General features: G+C 37.8%; 1 protein-coding gene across 3 annotated transcripts in view; it reads left to right on the plus strand.

Annotated features, from left to right (window-relative positions):
* The window catches only part of LOC121515030 (anoctamin-1-like), a 43,234-nt gene that overhangs the window by 15,520 nt on the left and 9,094 nt on the right, over positions 1–18,620 (plus strand). For 2 of the 3 annotated variants that reach the window (XR_005992350.1, XM_041795578.1), the window contains exons 2-16: positions 325–696; positions 4,754–4,852; positions 6,396–6,547; positions 6,765–6,819; positions 9,342–9,390; positions 9,712–9,767; positions 9,935–9,976; positions 10,147–10,211; positions 10,984–11,118; positions 13,266–13,426; positions 13,720–13,802; positions 14,920–14,931; positions 17,338–17,412; positions 17,694–17,762; positions 17,874–18,075. Coding sequence is in view for 2 of the 3 variants with exons in the window: in XM_041795578.1 (XP_041651512.1) it covers positions 325–696; positions 4,754–4,852; positions 6,396–6,547; positions 6,765–6,819; positions 9,342–9,390; positions 9,712–9,767; positions 9,935–9,976; positions 10,147–10,211; positions 10,984–11,118; positions 13,266–13,426; positions 13,720–13,802; positions 14,920–14,931; positions 17,338–17,412; positions 17,694–17,762; positions 17,874–18,075 (1,627 nt within the window). In the remaining variant the exon portion in view is untranslated. The remainder of the gene's footprint in view (positions 1–324; positions 697–4,753; positions 4,853–6,395; positions 6,548–6,764; positions 6,820–9,341; positions 9,391–9,711; positions 9,768–9,934; positions 9,977–10,146; positions 10,212–10,983; positions 11,119–13,265; positions 13,427–13,719; positions 13,803–14,919; positions 14,932–17,337; positions 17,413–17,693; positions 17,763–17,873; positions 18,076–18,620) is intronic. The other variant, XM_041795579.1, reaches the window with a different exon arrangement.

Here is an 18,620-nt window from a genome sequence, read left to right on the forward strand (position 1 = left end):
ACAGTGTACAGGAGGACCTGTCTGTCCTCCCTGTCCTCTTTCAAAATTACAATGAACATTTCATTGAAAAAGTGTTTTCTTTTTTAATGTGTGTATTTAAAAATATCTATTTTCCTTTTTGAAATACTCATTCAACCCACTGGTTAGGATATATTAAAATATTTATGCAGACAGAGCCTTGGTGCCAAGGAACAGGACCCAAAATGATGTTCATCTGCATGTTCTGAAAAGCAACAACCTTGATTAGAATAAAATGCTTTTAGAAAACTGTAAACCCAGAATAATGCCAGCCCCTGTTCTCTGTCTGTCCTCATGTGCTTCCAGCTGCTGAAGGCTCTGACCCCCGAGGAGAACACCCTCTGCCAGCACGGCCTCTTCTTCTCAGACGGTCAGCGGCGTGTCGATTACGTCCTCACGTACCCCGTGAAGAAGCCATGTGGGGGCCGCTCCATCCGACCAGCAACGCACCTTCTCACTGAGAATGCCGTGGCTCGCAGTCTGCGGCGTGGCCCTAAAAGCCGTGAGGAACGCCTCAAACGTCACCAAGCACAAAAGCCAAGAGACTCACCCGCAGTGGACGTGGAGACAGGCCTCCATGTAGAAAACCACAATGGCCAGGAGGAGAAGGCATTCAAGAGGGAAGAGTTTGAAGGGAAACTAAGAGACATAGGTCTGGATCTGGAGAAAGATGAAGACGTGAGTTTTATATCCTGGGTCATTTGTTCTCTGCAGACAGACTTCCAAATATTGTCTTTGTCCACTTCATGAACAAATAAGAGCATTCTGTTTGCAGTCAGTTAACCACATTTGCAACACAGCAGACTGAGCTCCAACAAGAATGAGAGATATTTTATTTACCAGATGCCACAAGAATGTTTAGATAAGACGAAAAAATGATGTGTTTTCCTGATTTGTCTTTAGAAAAATCAAAAGTCTAAAGAGCTCTACTTAACACCAGCTTGATAGGAATGTGGGTGCTTTTTGAGAGGCTTTTTCGAGGGTGCTTTTGCTGCCAGGGGTCCTCCCTGGAGATTTCTTTGGGTAAACCAAATCTATTTTGATGCTATTTTATTTCCTATTGGCCTCTTATGTACAACTGAAATACATAATCACGGAAAGAAATTGTAGACATATAACACGTGTTCTTATCCAACCCAGATGTTGATTCCCTGAGCTCTGGTACAGAAAACTCAGCTTTAGAACCAGTTACCCACCTAGATTGTTTCACCCAAATCAATCTTTAAGAACTCTGATCAATGATCTCTTCGTCTGAACCATCAACCTGTCTTTTAGACCCAATCCTAACCAAGCTGGTTTAAACAGTTTTATCTCTTGTTAGCACGACTATTCTGGACTATGGATGTTCATAAACGTCTATTTCCCTATTTGGCTAAATGCTTATTTAAATTTCATTTAACCTACTAGTCTAAAGAGTAGAAAATTCCTAGAAAACAGTCAAATTCCTCACAGGGTCATTGTGTCAGCGGGTTTGATGTTAGCCTGATATGTTCTCTACAGCATGGCTAACATTAGCAGCTAGCGCTGCCTGCCTTTGTTCCTCTTTGCAGATTAATATATTGCTCTGATATGTGGCCTGTTTTCTCGGCGGTTGAGTAGGTATATGTGAGTTCAGCCCTAGACAGCGTACAAACCACTTTATTTCCATTTACTGCTTTAAAAAAATGGTCATACCACGGTATTCCTACAACATGCCAACCGCTAAGCCACCACTGAGCTTCTCATATTTACATCAGGAAGGCAGTGGCCATTAACTGGCTACAGCAACATCTAGTGGCGGGAGGTACATCACAGTTTGAAAGAGCATTATAGACCGGGGTTTCAAGCCTGTGTCCATAAAAAATGAGAGTTAATTAGTTTAGCCGACTCGTAAATCCCACGCCGGCTAATTTGACAAATTTAACCGTCTTTCCAATTAACCGCGCATCCCTATTCTGGACATGATAAATATGTAATTAATGACAGGATATGTGCCACAGTCTTTGAAAGTACCTGTAATTAAATCTCTACTTAAAATGTCAATGCTTGATTTGGCACCTTAGCTAATTATAGGCCCATATCTAATCTTTCTTTGATTACTAAAATCTTTGAAAAAGTAGTGGCCAGTCAGCTGAGTGGCTTTCTTTAAAATAACACTCTATTTAAAGACTTTCAATCAGGATTTAGAGCCCACCATAGCACTGAAACTGCATTAGTTAAAGTGACTAATGATCTGCTGTTAGCTTCTGACAGAGGTCTTCTCTCTGTCCTTGTTTTATTCAATCTTAGTGCTTAGTGACCATCATATCCTGTTACAGACACTTGAAAAATTACTCAGAATTTCTGGAGCCACTTGAAGCTAATTTGAATCATATGTTTCAGATTGATCTCAGTTTGTAGTAAAGTCAAGGTTCTGTGCTTGGGCCAATTCTTTTCACCCTTTATATGCTTCCTCTAGGTGGCATTATGAGGAACCATGCCATAGACTTCCATTGCTATGCTGATGACACGCAACTGTATGTATCCATGAAGATGGATGATAAAATTCCGTTTTTTAATCTGGAAGCATGTCTTGGAGACATGGAAACGTGGATGACAAGAACTTTCCTGCCTCTTAACTCAGGCAAGACTGGGGTTATTGTGCTTGGCCCTAAACACCTCAGAGAGGCTTTTTGCAATAATGTAATGCCTTAAAAAGCATTAGCCTGACATCCAGCACCACTGTGAGAATCTAGGAGTTCTGATAATGTAAGTGTACTTGTATAGCACCTTTAAAAACAAGGGTTTACAAAGTGCTTTGGCATGAACAGAGGCCCTATTTTTATAGTGGTTTTGTCCAAATGGCCAGTATGCCCATAATATTTCTAGATTCCATTATATTTACCAGTGAAACAGCCTTAAATAAATTGAGTGCAATCTATCAGTGCACATAGTGACACGGAGAAACAGAAACAGTGCAGATTCTTCAGGGATTTTCTCTTCTTTCTGGCAGAGGCTGTTTTTCCTCAGGAGTCAGAGCCTCCAGCAGCTGGAAGCACAAGACTGAGCTAGCAAGGCATTTTTGAGTTTATATGTTCTGTGAAATTTTGCTGCCACATCATGTTGACAAAGGAACTAGTGATGATGATGAGAAAGGTACAGTCTAATGTCACGCATTATCAAAATGATAACCTCGTCTCCTCCAGGAGCAGCGTTGTAAACTCTGGTTTTCAGAATGTTGCAGTGCGGCCTGTCAGAAGCAGTTGCAAATCTTCTGTTTGAACTGACATATTAGATCACTCATTACAACAGAAATGTAACCTGAGAACTCTTAGGGGATTTCTTAGAATGCATTATACTCAACACTTTCAATAATCCCTACTGAAAGTGTTGAGTAAGACTTTCAGTAATGTTAGAAAATAAAATGGCAAACTGAGTCAGTCAGTCACTATGCTATGTATACTCAGCATGCTTCTTTTTATTCCCATCAGACACGCTGGAGGCATGCTGGGATATCGCGAGCCTCAGGACATACCCACACATGAATATCACTGGCAGTAACTGATCTGGTGTCTCAGTGGAGTTTTACACAGCTTCCTGTCTGACATGCACAGCTGACAGAGCATGTGCTAAAGTTAAAGGGATAGTTTGTATTGTTTGTGTGTTTTTTTTTATTGTTTTTTGTGAGGTTCTTGTCAATACTGAGTGTACTAACCACAAGAGATCCCAGTTAAATTGGCCTCATTACTGAGAAATCAGTCAGAGTGCCAGGCACTAGGCCATTCATTACATTGCCATCACATTTAGCTAGTTTTAACAAAAATCAACAAGGAATAATGAATTGTTAGTTCTTGACCTTTAGTTTGATTTGTTTAAATGTAAGTGTAAAACATAAAAACATTCTGTTACTGATATCAGGTTCACTTCCATTTGCTATCCTATTAACTCCATCCACAGCCATAGGAAGAGCTTCCAGCTGTTAAAAAACATCCTGCAGAAATGTTTATTGTGAAATTTTAACTCTGGGGTTTTAAAATGTTTATAAAGGTATTTAGGTGTGGATTCAGCTTTGTCTATGTTTAACTACCAGAAGTCTGGAGACATCCTCTTGTGAATTTCTTAGACATTTTAGGTCACAGTTACTTTCTTGTAAAACTATTTGCAGGGTTTGCAGTTTAGATATATCCAAGTATCATCCGCGTAAAAGTGTAAAGTGATATTTTGCCTATGTATAAGATGTCCTAATGCCAGCATATAAATAGTAAATTAGGAACAGCAATGACTTGCTGTGACTGACCTAAGATTGCCATCACCATGTAGAAGATTCCTGTTTTCCAGACCTGGGTGTAAGGACAAACACAAACATTACAGAGTTTGTGTCTATGACCTATTTGTGTGGTGATTTAGAGATTACAGGGGGGCGCAGTCTAAGCTAAGCCAGGTGCAATGTTTTGGAGAGGCCAGGGCTCAAGCCTTACTGATGACAAATCACATAATCTTCTCTCACACCTGGCATAAAACCAGCAGGCACATGAAACGGAGCAGAGGAGGTGAGCTCAATTTTCATGAATAGCGGGCGTAAACACGTGTGTAACTTCTTTGGCAAAGCACTGTGTAGCCAGCACATTTTAAAAATGTCAGTGACCACAGTGTATCAGGTGAACCTCAGCAGGATGTGCGAAAGGGAGTTTGGATTTTTCACATATTTCATTCTTTTATGCTTTTAAAGCATGTTCATGATAAAACGGTGGGGCTGTGGGTATTTTTTGTCTCTCAGGCAAAGATTCCAGGAGTCTGCTTTGTGAAGATCCACGCTCCATGGCATGTTCTCTGTCGAGAGGCAGAGTTAATGAAGCTAAAGATGCCCACAAAGAAGGTAGGACTGTCCGTTTGATTTGTAATGTTCTGGAGATTCTGCATCTTTTAACACATGCAGCTTGACTATGTTTCCAAGTATTACATTCAGCTCTTTTTAGAATCAGGTAAATGGAAACACAGTAAAACAAGTAGGTCAAAAACATAGTTAATGTGCTGTACCTAAGCAGGTCAAACTATAAACATCCTGATGAGGCAGGCGCCACTTTAGACATCATCTTCATGATAAAGAAAAGTGCAATTAAAGTAAGCAGTTGTTTTGGAACAACAAAGTGGAATAAAGTAATTGTTGCTGAAAACTAGCTTATGAAGCATTTGCACTGTTACTGTTTCTCTCCTTCCTGTTGCCACATAGCATTGTGCCAATAGAAGGTAAACACAGCTGTCATTGTGCTCACATAGTGTATATTCTATTGTATTACACACAGCCTGTGTGAAATACTGTATACCTCTGCAAAGCTCATTGTTAGACAGGTAGCATATTAAAAAACCTATAAAGGTTTTTGCCATTGTAAAAGCTGTTGTTAGACTGCAGATTTCCAGATCATGGGCAGCGAACTAGGCTTTAGAATGATGCTTGTCAACACAATCAAAAGATGTATAGTGATGTATAGTTATGCTGTTTTTACAACTTACATTTGGAATGAGTGGTTAAGGGCAGTGTATTTCAAATTTTCTTGCCAAAGCACACTTCAGATTAAGCCAGAATATTCAGCACAAATACAGCACATAATTTTATGTTTTAAAGAGTTACCTCAAATTTGTTTATTGTCTACAATATCTGTAATTTCTAAATCTACCTTTTGCTTGTGATTTTATGGCCTGCATGTTTTACATTTTTGTTTTATTATTGTTGTCCTTGTAAAGCATTTTTTTTAACTTTGATTTTAAAAAGTTCTCTATAAAGGAATGTTGTTGTATTATTTTATTAATATTCATGCAAAATGCCTTTTTGTGACAGCATTGTTAGTGGGTTTACAGCTGGAACAGTAATCTATGGTTGTGCAAATTGCCACAGCACACACAGTTACACTGCTGACTGCACAGTGCATTACAGTAAAACATTGTCCTTTAATTTATATTCACCTGGATGCTAATTGGATAAATCATAATTTTAAAGTTACCAGACATTACAGAACAAATAAATACATTTCTGAACTCCACCCCTCATGTAGGTCTTAACATGGCCTTGACCAAGAAAAGTAAAGTTAATGAAATACACAGCCTATTGTTTGTCTTTAATACAATATTAATGATGATTAACACTGGTCTATTATAATAGGCCACAACAGAGAGTACGGTCTACACCTGCCCTCTATGGAAAGTGTCTTAAAATAACAGAGATTGATTTATTGATTTATTGACATAATAAACAATGGTTTGATACTTCAGACATTACATCTGACAAAACTTTTTTGTTTGTAATTTTTTATCACAAAAAAATGTATTCAGATATGACTGTTAAAACTTACATTCTCAAATAAAAAACATGAAAGTGAAGGCTTCACAGTATTTCATAATGGCTTTTTTTGTGAAACTTGTAGGTGTATGAAGTGAAGCAGTCGGGCGGTGTCATGGAGAAGATCGGCTCTCTGGTCAGTAAAGTTGTGGAGCCTCTCCACCCTCTAGTTGAAGAACATCAACATAAAAACTTTAAACATCTGTCACACACTTTCTCCAGAGAAAAACAGCACCTGTGAGTATTCTCTTACACAAAATACTTGTTTAATGACTTCAGCATGTTCGCTTTCCAATGATGGCGAGTAAAAGAATATGTAAAGCTTCAGTATAAATAGAGTCTAACTCATAGCTGAGTAAGTTTGATTGTTTTTTTGTTGAAAAAACAGACTTTGGCAGACGTTAAAAAAAAGGGGCATTAATAATCATGGCTTTGTGTGTGTGTGTACGTACAGGTTTGACCTCTCAGACAAGGATTACTTCTTTGATAGCAGAACAAGGAGTTCAATAGTAAGTCCACTGAAGTTCCCTGTAATTTATCAACAAACATCAAATATTCAGATTCATTCCAAGTCATTTAAACACTTTTTGACAGAAATATCTAACCATCATCACCGTAGAGTAGAAAAATCAAGAGGCCAGACAGGAAAAATCAAGACATTTAGTTAAATATTGTGGCTGTTTATTACATAACTGAATTTAAGCTAAAAAAAAAAAAAAAAAAAAAGACAGCTAGAAAAAGGGGGGCAGGATCATGGGATAAATCTTTGATCTCACCCCTTTTCTTAAATTCTGCATAGAAATGCCATCATATACTGTTTTGATTTTCAGTCAAGGAAATATTTTAGCAATTCTCTTGTAAAGACAAGTCAGATAAGTTTCTACGTCACCATTGCTGTTGACAAAGCTGGTATCATAAGTCTGGTCCCTTCTTGATATTGATTGGCCGATGAAGTGGGAAGTGACATTTGTGAGCACAACGCTGTCCCAAAAGTTAAACTATTTTCAACTGAGAGCACAGTGACAAAAAACATTTGATATCAAGGGATGATTAGGATGCTGAGCTCTGAAAATGTTGCTCTGCATTGGTTTCATACTGAGCATTGACAGTGGAAGAAAATGGTAGCTGTGGCCTTTTTTCCATTTTTACAAGAGTAATCATCAAACAAGCCTGAGCAGAAACCAGATTCAGCTGAATTCTCTCACTCAGACTCCCTGCTCATTTGATGTCGGGACAAAGAACACAAGTAACAACATCTTGTCCAGGTAATCCTGATTTACAGTGTGCTTAAAAAGGTTCACTGTTGAGTAGTGCATTTCTTAGTCCTACACACGTAAATAGACTTTAATACAACTAGAAAACTTCATATTATGACCTCCAGATCTGTGGAGCTTAACTCTGAAGTTTTTTTCACTTCTGTGGTATGTACTGATTTATAACAATTGGCCTCTCACAGCAACCCAGTACACCGACCCAAGAAACCCCTCATCCACTCTTAGTCGCTCTCCACCTCCTCCCACTCTCCTGAAACACTCTAGCAGTTCTTAGAGCTGTCCTCTGCAATAGATTATGCTCTCTGACCTGCAGCACTTTTAAGGCACTTCTTCTCACTAGTCCTTCTAAAATCATTCAGTATAACTTCATCTCAGCATATATGATTAGCTTTTGAAGAGCACAGCTTTAACAAAATGCACTGACAGTTTAACCCTTTTACTGATTTTATAAATCAAACATGGTCAATGTCAAAGTGAAAATAAGATTTGTACAGAGTAATGACAATTGAATTAAAAAAACAGTTTGTCATACAACATAAGTGACTGCATACGTTTTTACCTGCTTCAAGTCTATATTTATTAGATGTACCTTTGGCTGCAATCACAGCACTGAGTCTGTTTGGATAGTTCTCAATCAGTCTTGTACATCTGGACACTGCAGTTTTACTTAATTCTTCTTTGCTAAACTGCTCAAGCTCTGTCAGGTTGCACGGGGATTCCAGCCTCAAATAAACCATTGGATTGAGGTCTGGGCTTTAATTTGGCCACACCAGATCATTTGCCTTGTTGTCTTTAAACCATTTCTGTGCAGCTTCGCCGTGTGCTTGGGGTCATTGTCTTGCTGGAAAATAAATGTTATAATATAATGTAATATAAAATAATTGGTGGTCTCTCTCACTAGTCTCCTTTTTTGCATGGTCACTCAGTTTGTGAGGACGGCCTGATCTAGGCAGATTTACTCATGTGCCATATTCCTTCCATTTCATGTTCCTTAAACTGAACTCCAGGGGATGTTCAGTGCCCTGGAAATGTTTTGTATCCATCCCCTGACATATACTTTTCAATAACTTTTTTTCTGAGTTGGTGTAATGGTAGCCAGGAATACTAATTAACTAGTGAGTGGACCTTCCAGACACAAGTGTCGTTATACTACAGTCACTTGAGACACATTCACTGCACTCAGGTGATCTCCATTTCAATAACTCTGAGACTACTAGCATGCATTGGCTGGACCTTTGTTAAATTAGGTCAGTCACTTTAAAGGAAGTGAATATTTATGCAACCACTTATTTTACATTACATTTTTTATTTATCTGACATTACTTTGTAGAAATCTGTTTTCACTTTGACATTAAAGAGCTTTTTTTTTTCTTTTGCATTTTTTGTCAAAAAAGCCCAATTTTACCGACCATGATGGATTTATAAAACCAATGAAAGGGTGAATCCAAGGGGGCGTATACTTTTCACAGGCACTGCATATGTTTAAACCAAGTTAAATGACGTTTAACTCAGTAATTGTCGTTCTTGGCACCAAGTGAAACTGATTTCTTCCAAAAGTATTGAGAGTATTATGTTGTATTAATTGTCAGTCCCACAAACACCATGTGCTGTCAGCTTTCAGGAGCAGCATGAACAAGCTTGAAAGAATCAACAATAAATCCCTTAAAGTCACTACTGCTATTGTAGTTTAAAGTGTAACCATGATTTCTATCTACACTGTATTACATTCAAATCTTCACGTTTTTCTCCCTTTCCAGGTTTATGAAATACTTAAAAGAACAAAATGCAAAGCCAGGTACAGCATGGGTAAGTCTTGATCTACTTTATGTCTTCATAGAAACATACAGCACACGTTTGCTTTAATTGTTGCTGTTTAAGTGTCTTATTTTTTATGATTAAAAAATAGTCACCAATCACCGTCATAAGAATATGCACAGAATCACCAAGCCCAAAAGGCTTCAATGATTTGGCCTGCAATAATGCACAATCAGTTGTTTCTGGAACCTTCATTATTGATGTATTTTTTATTATCTGTGCTTTTAAACGAGATCCAACAAGTCCACTTGAACACACAAAAGGTAATTGGTGTCACAGGAAAATGTGGACATGTTTGTTTTGTCTCTGCAGGAATAACCAGTCTGCTGGGAAGTGGAGTTTATACTGCAGCTTACCCTCTTCATGATGTGAGTAGGGCTAAAATTGACGCTGACACATTATTTTATTTTTTTCAGTCAAAAAGACATGAGCTTCAAAAAAACAACACATTTTCTTCAGTGGGTCAGTGCCAGATCATCGACCTGTGTACTGTCTCTAGTTCATTGTAAGCTGCTGAATTGCTGCTCTTTTTCAGGGGGAAATTAATGAAGAGAGTGCAGAGCCCAATGACAGAAAGGTGAGAGAGTTTTCCCAAATTTACTGAGACTAAAGTAAAAGTCAAAAAGACTGCTGGGAATGTCTTGTATCTGCACAGATGGTCTTTGCACAGTAGAATCCACACTGAGAGACATTGTTTCTGAAACATGAATTTTTGCAATGAGCCCATCATGTCTTTGTCTTTCTTAGCTTTTGTATGAAGAGTGGGCAAACTACAGTGTCTTCTACAAGTACCAGCCCATCGGACTTGTGAGGTAAGGAAATGTTTTACTTAGTTAGATTACATTTCTGCCTGTTATTTCTTTTAGTACTGTTCAGAAACCCATGTTCTTATGAAGACCCTTACATAACTTACATAGATACAGGTATCTCTTGCATCTTAGTGTGCAAAAGCTGGTAGAAAATAAGACACCACTGCTCCTTTGAAGGTCTCATTTCACTTAAAAGTAAACCCCCAGATGACTCGGTGGACAATTCAAAAGTGCTCTGTACCATTTCACTTTTTTACCATTACCTTTGAATATTTGCATTACTTTTAATTTTTTACAGTAATGGTTAAGCTACTGCTGTAAATGACTTAAAGTTCAGAATTTTCTTTCTTTTTTTCATTGTGTTTTTTCCAAACAGGAAGTAAAGCACTCTTGCCTTATAAAAGTAAAAATTACAAAATAAAAATATAAGAAAGCTCAGTTTCTTTAGAAAATCTCCCAGCTTTAATGTTGAGCCTAGCTTGGTAACTCACAAAGAGAAAGGAAACAAACTTAAACTCCTGAAAAAAGCAAAAGCCGTCACATTACCTGGGACCATTGGATTTCAGTGATTCATATTGTACATGTACACCACAAGTTCTTTGAAGACACTATATGTTCCTATATATGCAAAAAAGACTTAACTGCAATTATTTCCATTTAGCAATCAAAATGAATGCAAAATTGTGATTAAAAAAATCAGTTATTTCTCCTGGCATCTACCTAACTGTTTTGTATGAACAATAATTACACTATTAATTGTTGTGTGTGTTTCTAGGAAGTACTTTGGTGAGAAGATCGGGTTGTACTTTGCTTGGTTGGGTCTGTACACACAGATGCTGATTCCTGCCTCTCTAGTGGGTGTCATTGTCTTTCTGTATGGATGTGCCACAGTCGATGACAACATACCGAGGTAAACACTCACACACACAGATCATACAGATAGATACAGTCAGTCAGAAAGTATTCAGACCCCAGTCACTTTTTTCAGGTTTATTATGTTGCAGCCTGGCGCTACAGTTGAAATGCCTTCTATAGAGAGGTGTGTGCCTCTCCCAACCATGTTCAGTTAATTTAATTTACCACTGACGGACTTCAATCAAAGAGTAGAGACATCTCAGCAAAGATCCACAGAATTGGGAGGAGCCTGAGATAAATTTCAAGTGTTTTTGGAAAGGGTCTGAAAATGTATGTCAATGTGATATTTCTAGTTTTTATTCTTTTTATAAATTACACTTTGTCATTAAGGGCTACTGAGTGTAGATTACTGAGAATAGATTTTTTTTTTTTTTATTGTAGCATCGGGCTGCAACATGAAAAAATGGAGGAAAGTAGGTCTGAATACTTTCCAAATGCACTGTAGATAGACAGACAGACAGACAGATAGACAGATAGATAGATAGATAGATAGATAGATAGATAGATAGATAGATAGATAGATAGATAGACCTTTTAGTGCTGCTACAGTGTTTTTATTCATTTATATTTATAACAGATTACTAACAAAAGTCATGATGAGACAATAGTTTTGTAAAGTCATAAAAGTGAAGACAGTCAGAGTGGATGAAGAGAAAGAATGAACACTGAATGAGAAAGGAAGGAGTTTGATGAATGAGTTGTGAAGCTACGACCTCCTCTCCTTCCTCTACCTGTTTCTCATCATCCACAGGATATTATGACACATGCTGCCGGCACACAGCCGCACACAACGCAGACACACACCACGCACACTCAATAAAAGTGTTAATGTCAGACTCAGCCAGGCCCTTACATCGTGTTAAGACAAAGCAGGCCAGCTGCCTGACTGTATTAGCAGTGTTTAGTTTGATTGAAGTGACTGCATTTAAGGCACTGCCAGAAAGAAATCATTAGAAAGACACGAACACTTCTGGAGGAACTACAGCATATTGAGCTAATGATATTTTCAATACAAGTTTTGCTATTGGTTCTTAGAGCACATTACATTAGAGAGTGGCTGCAGCTCATTCACTAGTTTATCAGTCTTGTATGACCAGAATAAATGCTGTTTTGATAAGCATTTTTAGAGTATTAGGTTCTATGGTTGTGTCCATGCACACTGTGTGCTGAATCTGTTGTTCTCAAGATGGATGACCAACCTGTGGCATGACATTCTTGCTTTCCCCAGTTTCTATATCCACTGTCCTATCAATACAATAAAGGCATTTAAAGCCTAAAAAAATAGCATCATATTAGAAAATACATTGTCTCCCTCTGGTGTCTTCCCCTTAAACTGCAACAGTGAGTGACTGGCCGTGGCTATTAGCGACACACTTGCTATTCAGAAATACAGCCCTGTCTATTCATGTGAATGTAGGTTTGAATTTTAAAGTCTAGACCCTGTTTATAGGACAATCCATTTGGCTCAAAATAGTTATAATCATAGGGCACTGAGAATTCAAGTATAAAACAAGGAGACATCATATTCATAAATAAGTAACAAAGGGTTACAAGTTGATCACAGTTGATTATTCCTGAAGTCTGCCATCATTTCCATGGTTTCTATGCACCTCAGAGTCAAGGTTGTTATGACTGTATCATAAGGCCAGCTGTTAAACCACTCACTTTAATGTGGAGACATATAAATTAGCAGTGAAGACAAATAAAAGTGTTGTGGTGTTTTTGACATTGGCTTTGTACATCCAAAATGTTTCCAGTTCATGCTTGAATCAGGCTGGACATTTGTGCAAGTTTAAAGAAAATCCTTCAAAGCCTCCTTGAGATATCACATTCACAAGCGAAGGATGAACATGAAGCCCAACAACCTCGACCTACAGTGTCCAAAATATAATCCGCTAATCCTTAAATCAGATTGGATATCTGTGCTAAGTTTGATGAAAATCCCTCAAAGCGTTCTTGAGGCATCAGGTTCATACATAAATAAGTCTTCTTAACAAAAAAGTAAAGAACTTTATGCCTCTTACCCAGGCATGGAGGCATTGAAATATCAGCTGTCTTCATTTCTGTCATTACTTTGTGTTTAATGATCAACAGCCTCAGCTTATGGTGTTTATCACATTTTTCTCCATGTTGTTTTCCCAGCATGGAGATCTGTCACCCAAAGAACAACATCACCATGTGTCCCCTGTGTGACCGAGTGTGCAGCTACTGGAAACTCAGCACGGCCTGTGGGACCGCCCGGGCCAGTCACCTATTTGACAACCCAGCCACTGTTTTCTTTTCAATATTCATGGCTCTCTGGGGTGATTGAACGCACATCCTGACACTGATGCATACATTCATCTGATCACTTTCTTAACGGCCGATGTAGCTAAACTTTTTGATCTTTGTGTTGCCTGATTAGTGGCTGATCATCTCAGGAGACTGTGTTTTTTTCAGTTCTATTTCTAAACATTTCTTAAAAAACACCATGGACCAGGTCATCAGTTACAAAACATTTATCACTAAAGTTGGGTTTCTAAATACACATCAGTGTCAATTACTTATATAAGTACTTTCTTGTGTAATTGTTTAATTGTATGTCTTTGGTTTACAGCTGCCATGTTCATGGAGCACTGGAAGAGGAGGCAGATGAGACTGAACCATGAGTGGGACCTGACTGGGTTTGAAGATGAAGAGGTGAGTGATGACAGCAGGGTATCATGATAAATCATTTAAGTTGAAATATATCTAGAATTACTGTCATAGTAAATGTAAAATCTTATGTTCTTATCAATACGTAGGGGAGATTGGGGTGAGTTGTGCCAGTTTTTACTCAAAGTGACTTTAAAGTGAGGCAGTGACAGTAATGCCTCCAACTTAAGTATGTACATATATTTCAGGATGTGGTGCATCCATGGGAACAATAACTTTGGATCGGAAATAAACTGTTTAAGAAATATAGCTTTCAGAAAAAAAGTGGTCTCATGGCACAACTTGCCCCTGGTGCGGGGTAGGTTGTGCCGTTTGGGAGAATACGTTAGGGGAAAATTATGCCAGTGATTATTGGAGTAAAATAGAACATTTTAATCTCATAAACTGTAACGCTACATAAAAGCAAGACAAATTCAATACAAAATGACTCTTTTAAGGTTTATTTAGATATCGTCACCCTATTAAACTAATGGCATAAGTCATATTTTCTAGTTTTTGGGAAAACACAAAAAACCTACATACACATTATATATTTATTTATACATAGAACGCTGTCTGTCAATTATGTAACATATACGAATAAAGTGATTTAGGCCAATTTTCTGAACATCTCATTATGACTTAGGCTAAAAACATTTGTTGAGCTAAAATGTGCTTACCTCTCATACCATGTGTCTCCCTTTTATGCAGAATGAGTAAAATGGATAGCGCTTCAAAAATATGTGGTCACATGACCAAATTCTTCTATGGTTTTCTATAAACAAGGGGTGGCATTACTTCCCCTTTGGCACAAATCATCCCACCCTCCCCTATAAGCCTATTGCTATAGATAATATGTTGTGGATAATCAGGTTTATCCAAGAAGCTATATGACAAACCAATAGTGTTTTATACACATCACTTTAGCCATAACCTCTGTGACAACTAGAGATAAGTAACATGAGGTCACCTCTATATATGATCTTGAGAAAACAATATTTTCAGCATTCAAGCTAACTTTAGTTTAAATAATCTCTGTAACCATTGAATGTTTATTGTATTTTGAATTAATATCCCTGTCTCAACCCCCTCCCCTCTTTCCTTCTTGGTTTATTTTTCACAGGAAGCTCTAAAGGTTTGGATAAATTCCTATTACCTTAGAAACTCCTTCCTTGATTCTTTGTAGCTTTTCTGCTGCTTCTGCAGCGTGTTAACACATCGCACTGCTCCTCTGTCGCAACAGTGTGAATGTTTTAAAAGAGGAACGGGGTTTTTTCATCAGCGTAACTGTTGATCTAGTTTCACAAACTATCTATCCTGGTTGTGAAATTCAACCAGTCGGTTAATTTGGCAACACATCTTACCTGAAAGATGGCTCTGTGCTGATTGTATAAATGAAGTAGCAGAATTGTTTCTAAAATATTTAATGGATAAGTGATGAGTAGTTATTACATCCAATATCCAACGAGGACAAGCTTCGGTCTGATAACATGATAACAACGTAAAACTTGACAGCAGATTATGTTCATGAGCTCTCAGATGTTTCTTATTTAAGCGCCAGTAACCATGAATTTCAACCTACGTATATTTCGTTCCCACAAAACAAGAGCATTTTTCTTCAGACAGACAGTGTCTTCAAACAGCTAATGGAGTGATCATAGACTGTAGAAAGGGAAGATTTTGGCGGTACCATAGAATCTGGTCAGCATAAAGGGTTATGCAGTTTCTTTTGTCAGTCCTGTGACATTTATGTTTTCATAAATAGCTGTTCAAGGAAGCAAATGTGATGTGGAAAGTGGCCTTCCTCTTATGTGCCCTTGATTAAAGGGAAGTCATTGTTATGTTGTTCTTTTAGCAATGATCATGTCAGCTACTGATGAAGGGAAAATATGGTGCAGGTTTTATTTTTCTAAATGCAAAAATTAGGAAATAGTCTAGTTGACTATCGATTCCTTGTCCTGCTGAGCCTTTTACATTTGGTGCACTGATTTAGTCAGAAAGTTGGTCATCAGTATAAAAGTTTAGGAAGAGGTGACACCAATGACTGTTTTTGTGGTATCTCATCACCATCACTTATGAGGCGGTTGTATTTGTAAAGTTTTGCACCAGAAGCCAGTGTAATGTATAATCCAGCACAAATCCTGCTGTTTCTATACACCCAACTTAATGGTTTTGTGCCTAAATCCAACACTGGAGTTGCAGGGGTTTTTTGGAATGTTTGAGCACCAAAATCCTTAGTTATGTAAAGAAGAAACTAGTGTTTCAGTATTAATGTGGTACATTGGGATATCAAAAAAGAAAAAAAATAAATAAATAAATAAATATTTCAGTCACATAATGTGAAAAGAAAGATTTAAGTCCCTATAAAGTGATATTTTTTTTAATATTATTTTGACAGGCCACTGTCTTATGAACCTCCAGGCCAAATTTCGGTCATGACAAACATCTCTAAGTCTATAAAACTCAGCTTCGAAATCATAAAAAATGACATGACATGACAGTAATATCTGCTTTAGTATGGTGTAGGTGTGTTTGTTGAATGAGCTGAGGCCACGCCCACTCATGAGAAATACAATCCTCAATTTTAGAAAATGCTTCTATCAGAGCACAGCTGTCTGACTCTGAGCCAGAGCTGATGGACAGATGTAGGGGATTAAATTTACTGTTTTCTGGTGCAAATCTCTCATTTTTCATACTTTAATGACCTGTAGGCCACTGTGGCTGATCGATCTGGGAAATTTCCCTCACAGTAATCAAAAACACAGCATGTAAATGACTGTTAACATGCAATAAAGGCAGTGAAATCAGCTAACAACAGACTGTAGTGAGGTGAACTCCTTGGTGATATTAGGGTTAGGGGGGCGGGGTAATTCCCCATCAAGACTAGGGATGTCATGGGCTCACATATTTGCCCCGCTCAAATAAAACCCTACCAGGAAAGAAGTGAACAACTTTCCAACAGTCTGAATCCAAAGTTCAGTCAAAGACAGATCTCAGTGTTTTCACAGCAACTTTATTCCAACATTTCTAGTGTGTTAAGACACAAAGTTTTGAGTTCACTTTACAGGGAGTTTGAATGAATGAAGCTCACATCTGAAAACACTAATGCACTATGTTACACCATACTTACATTTCACGATCTCTTCACTCTTTATCACTGCTAATTTTTCCAATCACATTCACTGTAAAAGGAGTCTGGGATAGACATCAAAAGAATAGAAAATAAAATCTTTTGCAATCAGTATTTTTTCCTGTCAATTTAATAATCATCCATTAAATTCTAGCAACACTTTTTACAAAGATAAATACATACAGATGTCTATCCCAGGTTCTGTTAGTGCAGCCACTATAACTATCGGCATCACAATCTAAAATTTCTTCATTTCCTCTCCTCGAGGGGTGTCTTTTTTCCCTTGGTTTACCTGGAGCCTATGTTTGAAAAGTGCTTTTATAAGCCTTTCTAACTTCTTGCTAAGATGTGGTCCATGTAACCTCTCTTTACTGTTTATGTCTGTCATTTGTGTCCATGTCGCTGTCACAGGACCACCCCAGGGCTGAATATGAGTTCAGAGTCATGCAGAAGTCTTGCAGCAAAGATAGGAAATTTAGGAACAAGGTAATTAATGAAACTTTTGGCTCTACAAATGTGTCTCTAAAGTTGTTTGCACCTTTGATAGCTGTGGGGCAGCCTTCTTACTCTGTTTCTGTTGCTACTTCTCACAAAAATTCACGTGACATACGTTTCTACTTGAAGATATAATTGTTTTTCACATGACTGCTTCCAAACTGATATGTTTCTGCTATAGAAATCCTCAGCTTTCTATCAGCATCTACACTAAAATGGCACCTAAGTAAATGTTCATGATAGGGTTTTCTGTGATTGTGTTTTATTTATAGGAGGATAAGCTCACATGTCAAGACCGCTTCCCTGCCTACATGACAAACATCGTCATGATGTTGTTAATGGTAAGATATACTACATAGATGTTGTTTATCACAGTTTTTTTTAATTAAAAGATGACACACAGATTAATCCTTTTCATTTACATTACTCTGCAAACCTGTTCCACTGTGCAGATTGGTGTAACATTTGCCATTGTGTTCGGTGTAATCCTCTACCGAATCTCCACCAAAGCTGCCCTTCATATGAGCTCCAATCCAACCACACGGAACCATGTACAGCTGACGGTCAAAACCACGGCAGCCATCATCAACCTGGTGGTCATCCTGATTCTGGACGAGGTGTATGGAGCTGTGGCACGGTGGCTCACTGTGTTAGGTAGGTCAGGTCAACAACCAGCTCTGGATGTAGATCGTACAGTCTTCATTCTTGCCAAGTTTTGATAGTGTGAAATAACAAGTCCTGCCTTGTACACTGTGGGGTTCAGGAGCACTCTATCCCATCTTGGTTTAGTACAAAATTAAAAAAAAAACTGTAATACCTTGAGGCAATTAATATAAGTTCCTATACAAAGCCTTAACACTTGTAAATACTGAAAGTTAAAAAAGACTCAAACTGATCCAATAAGGTCCGAAATCTGACTTAGGCAATTTGGCAACACAACATCATTTAAACAGTTTAGTTTTGCTGTCCCAAAATTGCAAATCGCCTACTACTTCGCCTTTAAAGTGAACTTTTCCACCTCTATGTATAGTGATAGTTGGACAGAAACCACATGTACAGTTTCAAAGCTACTCAGACCATTTTTGTGCATGTTTATTTTATTTGATGCATTAAAAGTATTGCTGTTTCCAATTTAAATTCTTATAGTTGATAATAAAGTGTATAACAAAACCTTAGACTGTATTCAGTCTACTGCCTTT

Source organism: Cheilinus undulatus, linkage group 9 (assembly GCF_018320785.1).
Source record: "Cheilinus undulatus linkage group 9, ASM1832078v1, whole genome shotgun sequence".
NCBI lineage: Eukaryota > Metazoa > Chordata > Actinopteri > Labriformes > Labridae > Cheilinus > Cheilinus undulatus.